Source organism: Temnothorax americanus, unplaced genomic scaffold, assembly GCF_048541705.1.
Source record: "Temnothorax americanus isolate GAGA-0224 unplaced genomic scaffold, ASM4854170v1 Scaffold20, whole genome shotgun sequence".
Taxonomy (NCBI): domain Eukaryota; kingdom Metazoa; phylum Arthropoda; class Insecta; order Hymenoptera; family Formicidae; genus Temnothorax; species Temnothorax americanus.
In genome coordinates this window covers 3,286,921-3,301,079 of record NW_027509339.1, presented here as the reverse complement: position 1 = coordinate 3,301,079, position 14,159 = coordinate 3,286,921, and the positions used below count along the sequence as shown (strand labels likewise).

Genomic DNA, 14,159 nt, shown 5'->3' with positions numbered 1-14,159 from the left:
ATCGGCAACCTGGGACACGTAGACATCAAATTCAACGTACGATTACACCTGGACACCGGAAACTATGAAGCGCACTATCTGGATCCCGTCATCGGCAACCTGGGATACGTGGACATCGAATTCAAAATATTAATACACGTAGACACCGAAAACTACGGAGCGCACTATGTGGATCTTGTCATCGGCAACCTGGGACACCTAGACATCGAATTCAACGTACAATTACACCTGGACACCGAAAACTATGAAGCGCACTATCTGGATCTCGTCATCGGCAACCTGGGACACGTGAACATCAAATTCGAGGTATTATTACACCTAGACACCGAAAACTACGGAGCGCGATATCTGGACCTCGTCATCGGCAACCTGGGACACGTGGACACCGAAAACTACGGAGCGCACTATGTGGACCTTGTCATCGGCAACCTGGGATACCTAGACATCGAATTCAACGTACGATTACACCTGGACACCGAAAACTATGAAGCGCATTATCTGGATCCCGTCATCGGCAACCTGGGACTTGTGGACATCGAATTCAAGATATTAATACACGTAGACACCAAAAACTACGGAGCGCACTATGTGGACCTCGTCATCGGCAACCTGGGACACGTAGACATCGAATTCAACGTATTATTACACCTGGACACCGAAATCTATGAAGCGCATTATCTGGATCCCGTCATCGGCAACCTGAGACACGTGGACATCGAATTCAAGATATTAATACACGTAGACACCAAAAACTACGGAGCGCACTGTGTGGACCTCGTCATCGGCAACCTGGGACACGTAGACATCGAATTCAACGTACGATTACACCTGGACACCGAAAACTACGAAGCGCACTGTGTGGACCTCGTCATCGGCAACCTGGGACACGTGGACATCGAATTCAACGTATTATTACACCTGGACACCGAAAACTACGAAGCGCACTGTGTGGACCTCGTCATCGGCAACCTGGGACACGTGGACATCGAATTCAAGGTATTAATACACGTAGACACCGAAAACTACGGAGCGCACTATGTGGACCTCGTCATCGGCAACCTGGGACACCTAGACATCGAATTCAACGTACGATTACACCTGGACACCGAAAACTATGAAGCGCATTATCTGGATCCCGTCATCGGCAACCTGGGACACGTGGACATCGAATTCAAGATATTAATACACGTAGACACCAAAAACTACGGAGCGCACTATGTGGACCTCGTCATCGGCAACCTGGGACACGTGGACATCGAATTCAACGTATTATTACACCTGGACACCGAAAACTACGAAGCGCACTGTGTGGACCTCGTCATCGGCAACCTGGGACACGTGGACATCGAATTCAAGGTATTAATACACGTAGACACCGAAAACTACGGAGCGCACTATGTGGACCTCGTCATCGGCAACCTGGGACACCTAGACATCGAATTCAACGTACGATTACACCTGGACACCGAAAACTATGAAGCGCATTATCTGGATCCCGTTATCGGCAACCTGGGACACGTGGACATCGAATTCAAGATATTAATACACGTAGACACCAAAAACTACGGAGCGCACTATGTGGACCTCGTCATCGGCAACCTGGGACACGTAGACATCGAATTCAACGTATTATTACACCTGGACACCGAAATCTATGAAGCGCATTATCTGGATCCCGTCATCGGCAACCTGGGACACGTGGACATCGAATTCAAGATATTAATACACGTAGACACCAAAAACTACGGAGCGCACTATGTGGACCTCGTCATCGGCAACCTGGGACACGTAGACATCGAATTCAACGTATTATTACACCTGGACACCGAAAACTATAAAGCGCACTATCTGGACCTTGTCATCGGCAACCTGGGATACATAGACATCAAATTCAAGCTTGATTCATAAGAATCGACTTAAAAATTCCCTAGCGGCACTTTCTGCCAAGCATAGAGAACCTACTTTTCCGTTGACTCAATATTTATTATATATATACCTAATTTTTACTTAAATAGAAATCTTCCTCCTGACCGATAAGTTTATCGACCTAATTTTGAAATACGCGCGCGATATCGAAACTGGCGATACCTGCGCCGCCAGCGTCGAAAAAGTGAAAAGGACGTTTCTCTGATAATCATAATAATATTGAATGAGAGCGTTAGGAGTATCTTAAAAATAAATTTTCACATTTGGACTTTGCGTCGCAATATTTCCGCTCGTAAGGCACGTAGCGGAATATTATGAGAGAAACCCCCCCCCTAATTGGACCCCAAGCTATCGATCAAGCCTACTTAGAACTTGATCCGTTCACTCGTTATCGAGATCTCAACATCTCGGGTACTCGCAACCCGTCGCGTCGCGTAAAAGAGTCACGGTCGGTCTCGCTCCGCGTGTACTTGGCGCGAGACACTACCGTGTCTCTTGATAATAATTTATGCACGCAAGTTATATACGCGAAACCCAAATAGTTCGCCTAAATGGAAATTTGAGCGTAACGTCGAATGATTTTTATATCCCGTCCATAAACTAAATGCCGCTTGACAACTCGCGCCGAGTGAATGGAATTAATCTTGTAATCGGCAGCTGAGTATCGCGTCGAGATGGTTATCCCGTAGTTTACAGAATGATGACGTAAATGTTGATTGAATCGATCACGAAAGAGAGAGAGAGAGAGAGAGAGAGAGAGAGAGAGAGAGAGAGAGAGAGAGAGAGAGAGAGAGAGATAGGCGAGTCGACGAGAGGGGGAGGGGGAAGGAGTGATTCTCTCTCGAATGCATTTTCTCACGCAAATAGATTCTACGCGAGAGCAAATAAGGAGAACTGACTTTTTACTATTGTTTTTATATTTCACGATCCTCGCATAAACAGACTGTTTTGGTACTGGAATTCTGTGTGTCTAGAAACGTATATATAGAAAAATGTACCGTATCAAATGGGCTTCCAACGAGATGCGCGCGCGCCGCGCCCGATAACATTTTCGTATGAATTTTTGCTAAAAGTATACCGGCAGCAGCATACAACGGGGGGGGGGGAGGTAAACTGGACAATGATGCTTCTGCAAAAATTTCTGTCCCAGCTGCTGGATATAAGCTACTCGATTTCGAGTTTTTTAATATTCTGCAATATCGCGAGGTTTGTCCGAATAGCTCGACGTCATGAAAATGCAATATTGACTTGTTAATTGATTAAATTAAAAGAAATACTCAATATACTCGCCGCAATATAACAGGTACGTTTATTGCGTCTATTTACTGCCTTTATTTTTAAAACTATTTTTTTTTCGATTTTAATTGTCTTTATTTTAAGAAGGTATGCAAATCACGATTTTCCTTTTTTCATAATAAGTATCAATAAACTCGCATCTTCGGCGCTGATGAGAAGTAACGTGGCGTAATATTATTGGATAGTTTAACAGCAAGGAAATTTGCGATATTAAGTTACGGTATAATCAGCTTAATCGTCACCTTTTATTACGATTTCCTTCGTTTTAAGCGGACGAAATCGCGTATAATCATTCGACGGATTTAAATAAAGGGAAATTTTCAAAATTAGATCTCTCTAAAATTAGACGTTTTTGAAATTGTTTCCCCACAAGTTGTCGTATCTATATGTGGACAAGCGAGTTATATGTGAAATTAATTAGAATGCGACAAATGTATGAACTGAAACAATTTCGTTGTAATTCGAGTTATTAATTTTCGATTATCCGATTTCTCATTACCCCGCGCATATAACGATATGTTTGGATAAAACTTGTAACTGTAATAAAAGATCTTTAATTACATTGACATTCAAAACCCATTAAAAAGTGACGTATCGAAAATGACTACGTAAAATAAACTGAAATACAATTTCACATTATGTTAATAATTTTGATTAATAATCATCTTCTGAAGTAAATTATGACTTTTCGTAATGCTTTCGGATCTAAATGCGACAATTTCTATAGCTAATGCAATTCAAACGGTAAATGTGATTATAAGCGAATAGAAACGGAGTAATTGCGGAAAATTAAACAGACAAGGGAAAACTCTAGGAATAGGAAAATTCTACGAACAGAATCTGACGACAGGTAATAACAAAAGAAGCTAATAGAGAGTTTTAAAAAAATGAGTCAAGTGCGATCTATATATATATATATATATATATATATATATATATATATATTTATCTTGCAATATAGGAATAATTGGATCAACAAATATTAATAAGAACGGTCGCGACAATTACGGTGATAACATTTTATTGCCAACGGCTATATGCGAGTTGATACGGACAGCACACTATATGTTAAAAGTTAAAATATATAACTCCGGGATATATATATAAACCGGGTCGCAGTCATTTGTTTTGCGAAAGTAATGTTTGCAATTAAAGCGCCACATAGTGCAATGCACATTTTAATTATTTTCAAGAAAAGAAATTTTCTTGAAAAACATTATAATGGAGAATAGGTATTGCATTTAAATTTCATTACAAATTTAATTTTTACGCCAAGCGCAGCGCATGATTGGACAATTATAGAGGGGTAAGAAAATAAAAAATTTAACCACGCAAATCGTAAACAGTCGTCAAACAAAATTCGAAAGTATTAAGAATTCAGATACATTATTATTGTATCTTTATTTCACGAGTGTTGATCCGTTATTTGGGATTTTTAATCGAGCGTAGATCTAAGTTGTTTTAAAGCACTATACCTTAAAAAAAACCCAAGAAATTGTCAATAACCTATCCGCATTTTATTAATATTAAAAAGTTGCACCGGCATGAATTACTTATCGCGCGTCGTACTCGTCAACATTGCGGCGGAAAGTACACGAGAAACCACGCCGCGGTTTTCCATCCGGAAACTTTGTTGAAAATTGCGAGTAGCTTATTATCGAACTTCCGTAGGGAAAATAAGTTGTTATGGATATTAAATATCGTAACGTTCTTCGACGCGCAGAAATGTATATAGCCCGTAGCCGAATTAGTAGCTTTCGCTTTTCGACATATACGATCCCTTATTTGCAACCCGTAACAAGCAAGTCTTATTAATTCCAGCGCCGTGAACTCTCTGTCGCTATTTCGAGATAATTCGAGTAATTTTCGCGCTGGGGTTTCCCATTCTTCGAGGGCCGTTTTTCGCGTTAATACCGTTACAGTGATAGCTCACTCCGTAAAATGGCGATGCTTTCATTCATTTTTTTACTCCCTCTCTGGGAAATTAAATTTCTATTTTTTTATATTAAATAGGAAGATACGTAATTAAATTATTTTAATTTGTTGAAACATTATTATATCAATAATATCAGGAAAAAGCTGAAATATATTCTTTTTATCAATATGTATTAAGAAATATTTGTTAGTTAAATAAAATAACTGCAAACGTTTTTAGCGTGTGTAACATGTTTTTTGTTAAATGCATACGCGAGTATAGAAATGCAGATTGAAGGGTTGGAAAATAAACTGATGGCGAGAGAGAAAGAAAAATGAACTATTGATTACTGCTGATGATTTGAGCAATTTATCTCATAAATAGCATCGCACCGCGCAATTATTCACTCTCTATTGGTCAAGCGTTATTTGACAATAATTTTGCGCATCATTTCGTGCACGCTCACAGCGAGCGATGCAAAAGCGTATTTGATGAAATTCACGCAATACTAATAATCACCTGGAAGAATATTCATTTAGTAATGATTATTAGTTAATGCTTATCAAGCATAATATTTGGATAAATTGTTTCTAATTTCTACATATGTAAAATTTACAGTTTTTTTTTATTTATTTTTGTTACATTTATTTCGTAAATTTTATCAAATACAATGATTAATTATAAGATTTGTTAACTCTCAATTTTTATTACAAAATATATTGCGTACATTTACACCTAACATATAATATTCAATTTTCCATAAATTAAAGCATATAAAATATTAATTAACGATACGATTTTTGAACCGAATAAAATGTTTAATCAGGTTATCCGTTTAATTAATAAAACAGTAATTTTTTAATTTTTATAATAGACTTATGTAATTAATTATCTTAATCTTTTATAGAATTATGTTACGAATATATATGATAGAATAATTTCATATTTTTCCGAGAATTTCCATTTTTTCCCCGAGATTTTTTACGCGCTAGAAATTTGTGGCGAATAAACTTCGTATTGCTCGATCCACGCATATCGCGCGTGTAATCGTGCATCCGAAGTGTCGACTAAACTACTGCTGCAGTGTATCAATTGAGGTGATATTAACTACACATTTAACTCGTCGCGCTAGAATGCACACGCTCTCACTCATTGTCAGTACGTTGATAACGACAGCCTCTTTTATATGCGTCATATCGCGTAATAACGGTCAAAAATTAAAATGTTAAATAAAAACACGCATAAAGATAACGTATAAAGACATCTCTAAATATTCGATAGAACGAATAAAGCAACGTATGTCTGCACTTGTATATATATATATTACGAACAACACGTTTAATACCTTGCATTGGGGAAAAAGATCGTATCCCCCTGGTCCTGGCAAGCTCCGCTTGCGCGCCTGTAAACGCACTTTCCTTCTTCACGAGTGGCCAAAGTAAACGGCCAAACAAGCAAACAGACACTCTACAAATCTCGTCACCCAAACAGCCACCACCCGCACGTAACTCTGCCCGGCTAAAGAAATATTCGCAAAGGCGACTCTCGACGGAAAAGTCGTTCCCGAGTTTCAGCGTTTCATTTTTCTCGTTTTGTATCCCTAGGCTCCTTTTTTCTCTCTCTATCTCTTTTTGACTCCGTTTTATCCAATCCTTTTCCTTTCTTTTTTTCGCTATATTCATGTTCTACTGCAGTGTAGCAAGCGCATTCATATTTAATTATACCTTTTCTCTTATATATAAATCGCTCTTGTTATATTATGTTTGAAGTAGCAGTAGTTTTTAATACCTTAGAAAATTTATTTTTAACAAAAATATTGATTGCTTTTGGTATAATAGATGTAATAGATGTATAATAGATAGTATAGAAATAGAATATAATAGTATAATAGATGATGTCTAGCTTTTAAATTAGATATTTTGGAATTAAATTGAGAGAGAGAGAGAGAGAGAGAGAGAGAGAGAGAGAGATCTCTCTATAAATATAATTAAATTTTATTTATCAATATTCAGCATATTAAAACTCATTCAATATTGAAGAATAAAGTAATATCTCTTGTAAGTGAATTTTTATTGTTAAAAAATGTCGAGACTTCTCGAGAAAAATTTCTTAGAACGTGAACCTTTGAATTTTAATGTAATGTTTATAAATTATTTACAGTTATGTAAAATTATCTCCTTACTATACTTTAAGCATTTTTACTATAATTTTGTACATTTGTTATAGGTTACAATTTATTTTTAAGACTATTATTTTTCTAGCATTATTGTTGAATTTCCTTCTTTCCGTTCATTTTCCTTTTTTTGTGTCTCCTTTTTACTTCTCTCTTTTTCCATCGTTTTTCCCAGTCTCATTTTTCCGATTGTCTCGCAAAAGCGGCTTTGCCTATCGTAACGAGATGTTTGAGGCGAGTTTTGTCGCGATTCGATGATGGCACCGGTAATACAAAACATAAGCGGAAGAACTCGGCTATGTACCAACAGACGCGGCGCTAAATTCATCGGGACGCACAAATGCGAGAGTTGAGGATGGGATGTCGGATGTATTGTAGGGTTCTTCCATCTGTCGCTTCCCGAAATCGTTGCGGCGGGAGTCATTTCTAGACGAATATCGACTTGTAAAACATTCCAATAAATAATATCGCGCATTTATATCCGTAGTTTTCGAGTTAATTACTATTTATATAAATAAATAAAGATATATATTGTATATATAATTTTGTTAAAATTTATAAAATTAATTACATTTATTCAATGTGATCTTCTCGAGCAAATTCCCTTTCAAAGGAAAAGAGAGAGATTTAGAAAGAGTTGATGGAAGATACGCTGCATTTACGGCGAAAGCAGTACGTCTCAGATTAAATGAAAAATTTCTAAATAAGATCGAGAATTTGCATTGCGGTATCGCTTCATCGACGACGTCGCCGTTCGTTCTTGAGAAAAGCCGCGGAAAGAAGGGTCTCGTTTAATTTAACTCAATTTATTCTTTCGTTTGCCCGCCTCTGAATGGGCCGTCCCTTTCCATTCACCCTTCGTTAAGCGGTCGATAAGTGAAAATTCCCGATTGGCCAGAAACTGTCTTTCTATATAGTCCGCACGTTCCGCTCCCTTATTTATTATCTCTTTCAGCGTCACGCGCATTGCCGCTCGATATTAGATGCACAATGGAGCATCTCGGGCATCTTCCCGATGGGCCCTTCGCGTCGCGTTCATAATTATCGCTTTGCGGATGCTCCTCCACGAACCTACTTCAACTATCCGCAATCTGGAAGCTGGCAGCGTCTACAAAGTTCCGCCAGATCTGTTTTGGACTGTTTTGGGATTTGTTTTAGAACTATTCGATGCATTTGTGCCGCGAAAACGTATTGTGTATGTCATATGGAGAATATGTATTTCATGGATGTATAATATATACTCGTACCTATATATTTAAAGAGTTAAACGAACAAAATGACACATATACATTATACATAATAATGTAGGTACGTATTTTTAAAAAGGAACAAAAGTGGAGAATGTTCTCTAAATTACAAATATGTATTAAGGTAACCTAACCTTTCCCCCCTTTCAGTGTATCAAGAATTATTTACGTATAACCTGTTTGACGTATTTAGGTATAATCTCTATGAACATATAGGGAGTATATACTGTCTTTTTTAATTAGGTATTCTAAAAGATACGTTTTAAAATTCGTTGCTAAAAAAAGATTGATTCTAATAGATCCAAAAGAAACCGCGATAGCTCTGGACTATTTATGATTATTGAAATGTTGGATATTTTTAGTTTTTCTAGAATTACTTTTTTATTCGTATTGCAGATACGTCAGCAGACTTTATAATCATGATTTATATATCGGTTTTTTATAGTTTTAGTATCGAATCTATTTTTAATATCTACTTTTTTCTTCTATAATATATACAGAATAAATGAGAATAATAAACGTCTAATAAATTTTAGAAACTTTTTGTATTATTTATTATCTATTAAAAATGAAATTTTAATAGAATAAATTATTATTTTCTGTCCAATGATAAGTTATTAATTCTATAATAATAAGTGAATATGGACCGATATAATTATGTTATCACGTGATTATAATTATATTATTAATTCTATCTTATAAAAATATGAAAAAGTTTCTTAAGCGGTTTCCATTTGATCATCTAAAATTCACAAAATCGATTGCAGTTATTGAAAATGGAATAAAAAATAACACCATTCTCACACATATTTTATTTTAAGCGTTAAGACCAATAAAGATTTATACATATAACATACATTTTTAGACGGGAGAGAACTTGAAAAGAGTTAAACGGAATCTGATGGATAAAAGTAAATTCCCGCGACAATTCGTCGAGATCACGATGCAAATTGGGCAATTTACGATAGAACGGAAGAATGCCAGTCGTTAAGGGAATGCGTATTGGGTGCAGGTGTCACGGCGCTTGCCTGTTTGCGAGAAATGGATCCGCAAAGAATATCCCGGCGCGCGCTAGTTTTCCTCTAGGAAATCTTATTTACTTGCTGAGTATACGCGGGGCGAGGTCGGCTGAAATTGAGTGACGTCAGTAATCAAATGCCATTCACCCGTTATGAAGACGTTTCGCCTCGGTGGAAATTATCATGCGAATGCGCGACTGGAGGAAACGATAAAACCTTGATAGTTTGCGAAATTTTCTTGTCTACGTCAAACTATAATATCTACCTATCTTTCTTCACGGCCCGCCCAAGCTCCCGCCTTTCTTTTCTCTTTTCGTCGTCGCTCGTCTCTCACGGTATCTGCAGTCTTTATTAAAATCGTAATCTTTTATTTCCTCTCGCGGACATTCGCTTGTACGTTTGAACAGTAGTCTATAGTCTATTTAGCTTTTTACTAGATGTATAGTTATTTGAGACAAAAGATAAATTATATTCGACTTTATGCATCGACAAGGGCTGCTAAATATTCATGTTCACTTTTGTACAATTTTATTTTCTTCATTGATCTTTTTATCTTATTCTTACTTGTTGAAATTTTTTTCCTTTACAGTCATTTGTGATTCAAAGCTTATTAATGTATGTGTGGTGTGTGTGTGTGTGTTTATAAAATAAATAATTAATATGTGTAATAATGAAGAAATTAATAGATGATTAATACGATACCCGAAATAATAATCTCGATTTATCGGTTTATTAATTAGCTATTATACTATTATCGCTATTTAAACATATAAGCATTAAAACTTGCATGTCTGCATTTCCATTAAAATCATTTTATTTCCGTTTTTGAAATAAATTCCACTTGAAATGAACTGAAAACCTATTTACATCGTTAAGCTTAATCTGCGAAACCTTTTAACTTCTAGTATTAAATATTGCCGTAATTAGAGCTCTTTCAAAATCCGCGCTATGAACAGATTGATCCATTTCATACGTACAATTTTTTCATCTGGATATATTACAATTACACGTATATAGATATATATTTTTTGCTTTGAATATTGTGTGATAGATGTACGATTTTATTTATACGCGCGGACGGTAAAGTGGAATGAGCGATAATATGCGTGTTTTAACGGAACTGCGAATGGGTCGCTTTAGCCGGAGCACGCGCGTTGGCATTCAGAAAAAGTAATATCTCACTGGAGAGTGGAAGGTCGTAAGGCCAATATCGCCGTATGTCGTGCCGTGCAAGTGTGCGTTTCAAAAGCGGATTAGTTCCGGGTATTGTATTTACAGGTGGTCGCGCACCAGTCGGGCGGCTTAGTTGCAAAATTGCCCGTACATAGCGCGATATATATCTCATGGTTCTCGTATTCATCGGGTTCGGCGGCCCCTCTCGAAATCTGCAAACGCGCCGCGCGCACGTTCGCGTGACACGATAGGTATCTATTCTTATTGGGATTCTAATATCGCCGGGATCAACCGGGGGATTCGTTGAGGGATTTCGCTAAATTAATCTTGTTTTTTTTTCTTCCAAAATTACTTCACAAACCGCGGTCTCCATTTATAATATTACTATCTCAAGGAAGCACTTTATAATTGATACGGATTAATCGAAATCTCTCTGGCTACATTTGCATTTGCGTGTAATCTGCGGAACGATGAAGATTTGGTACTTACCAAAAATATCATTTGGATAGATCAGGAGCGCCAATAACACCATTAGAAGTGCCTTTTGCCAATCCACCATTTTGCCACAATCATGGATCCAGCTGGAACACATAAAATATTATATAATATGTGTCCCGAAACAAATCATTTTTTTAATATTGTGGGGAAGTTGAAAGGTATAGTGTTCTTCGATTCGAAATGAAATGTGTCACGATGTGATTCATGGTTAATTCTTTTAAGTATATGTATTTAACAGCAATAATAATCGAGTATAATACATAAATTACGATAAAGCGAAATGCGAGTCTTTCTTGTCGACCGGTGAGACAATGATTGTGTATCTTCAAATTCGCGCTACAGTCCACCTGTCTCGGGGGAAGGGGGCTAACCCTTTGTCTTCGGTTCGTTCAACTCGTCAAAATATATATGTTCGTTCGATTATTATTCTTTTTTTCTATTTATAGCTGCTTCTTGGTAATTTTTTATCATGTATAGCTTATAATTTCGTCTGCAATAATTCAACTTCAATTTCACATACATTTTTGTATCCTTTAATTTATGTACTATGTTTTCTCTCTTTTTTTTTAATAATAGTTTTTTTTTACGATTATTCTTCACATCGTAATTTATAGAAGGTTGCCATCTTTGAATGAAGATTTACAGTTTTCTTGCATTATTATTAATTAATAAAGTATTGAATATATTGCATGGACAAAAATGATATTTAACGAGAATCACGAGCAATTAAACACGTTATGTCAGTTAATTACAGGTACAATTTATCCGCGTATCCTTTTGATAATTTATGTAGAAATTATTGATGAATGCAATTAAATAAATCTATTGTGTTTTTGTATTCAATGATTGGAAATAAAGCGCAACTACAAAGGAAGACCAAAAGTTATAGAATAACAAATACGATCTGCACACACAACACACACAATTGCATTTACGGAAATACCTAATATATAACTGTCATTTATCATCGCACAATTTTATCACAAATCACGTACTAAGAAATGCAGGCTAAAACAATTTGATCGTCGATATGCAAATAATAATTAACAGATTCTGAGCATTAATCCCCTCGAATCGCGTACCAACGGTCCCCTGCTTTATTGGCTTGGACGTTCCGCGCACGGCTGGGACGAAAATAAAAATAATAAAGTAGACGTGAGGCGTGGGAGAATATATTACTGGTGGAAACATTAAAGTCGTGTCAGCGTCTGTGATGGTAAGATATTCCACGGGGATATTCCTTATCTTTTCATCTATAGACTTTGCGTATACAGATCAAAACCCGCACCCGTTTTTCCTCTGGTTATATTGGGGATAACGGTATAGCCCGTTTATTTACGTGTATATATTACATCAAAGATCAAGAAAGATATATTGCACAAAACTACAAAAATATGAGATCTTTCGGTATATGTCGCAAACACGTGCAAGAAGTGAGTCAATCTTATTATAATTTATTGTTTTCTTTTTAAACGGGCGTGATAGAAAAATTCAACGATATACAAAAAATTATTTTCAATATAATCGTTGTGAGAGATAAATATTACAATTTTTTCAATAAAGCTCTTTTTAATATAAATTTTATTTGATATTATTAGGAAAAATAAGCGAATTTTCACGAATAATTTCAGTAACGTGTAAGTTGCGTAGAGTTGATGGCGAAATTAATTGCCACACCTCGCAGTGAAGCAAAGACTGAAAATTAAGATATGAGCTTGTAAAAAAAATTTATCACGGCAATAACATCGCCTTTGGCGATCTGGTTAGCGCGTTGCAGGCGTTAAACGCCAATCAGGCAAGTTTCCCTTGTGCAGCAGCACACGAATAACTCCATTATACGAGGCGCAACGCAGCTACCTGACTTGTTAGACACTTCGAATCATAATATTAAATTGATGTGTCACTCATATCGATCTTCTTGCAGTTATATAATAACGACGATAACGTTCATCCATCTCCTTTCATTTTCAGGATGAAATTAGTAACGTTTATACTGTATCAAAATATGAACCAGGCTGTAGAAACGCATATGTAAAACATACGGCGTATAAATGCGCGGTGTTATTTATAAGCAGTTTTCATATAATTTTCTATATAAAATTACGACGCAATTTTCATATTGCGCAATATACATATTACGCGTTACTTTAATAATAATAATTAAATATATTGTATTGATTTCGTACTGTAACTTAAACAATTTTTGTGCTTTTGATTATAACGGTATAAAGCAATATACGTTAAAATCTCTGCAAGATTTCACTCATCCTCTTCTACTCTTGCAAATGCAAAGATTAAATAAAGCATTATACGGAAATGCTTGATTGTCTCTCCGGGAGGCAAAGATCCTAAACGCGAAGTCCGAATATCCGTGCTGTTGCGCTCGAAAGAGCAGTCATCGTCGCGCGAAAGTTTGCCCACGACAACTCCGCGACGGAAAACGGTTGAAGTTAGGTACATTTATCGTTCCCCCCGGCCGGATGCGCGCAATACGAGCGAAGTGTATCCATCATGTGGACGCGTGCCCGCGCGCGACAAGAAGCGGAATCAAGTTCAAGACTCGGCGAGCTTTTCCACTCGAGTGCAATGAGCAATAGCAGCGCGTGGCCTTACCCAACAAGTTTCAAATGTGATGAGTGAAAAGGCGAGGCGATAAAACTTGACAGCGGTGTTGTACAAAGTTGGCAAAATAGCACTTTCTCTCTCTCTCTCTCTCTCTCTCTCTCTCTCTCTCTCTCGCTCGCTCGCTCGCAAAATTTGCAACTCTCACAGGCATATTGTGAACACACGCAGTGCTCAGTACTCTCGCAGCGCAAGTGATAATAATTCCCAGCGCGTGTTCCAGTAAAATGTCGTAAACGCAAAATTATATAATGCGTAAAGCGCTCTCGGGAAAAGATTGTAAATTGTAA

At 36.8% G+C, this 14,159-nt stretch overlaps 1 protein-coding gene across 5 annotated transcripts in view; it reads right to left on the bottom strand.

Moving 5' to 3' along the window:
• The window catches only part of LOC143897341 (lachesin), a 156,039-nt gene that overhangs the window by 35,201 nt on the left and 106,679 nt on the right, over positions 1-14,159 (bottom strand). For all 5 annotated transcript variants that reach the window (XM_077405940.1, XM_077405939.1, XM_077405942.1 and 2 more), the window contains one exon: positions 11,239-11,330. In XM_077405940.1, the coding sequence (XP_077262066.1) occupies positions 11,239-11,308 (70 nt within the window). In that variant the 5' untranslated portion in view covers positions 11,309-11,330. The remainder of the gene's footprint in view (positions 1-11,238; positions 11,331-14,159) is intronic.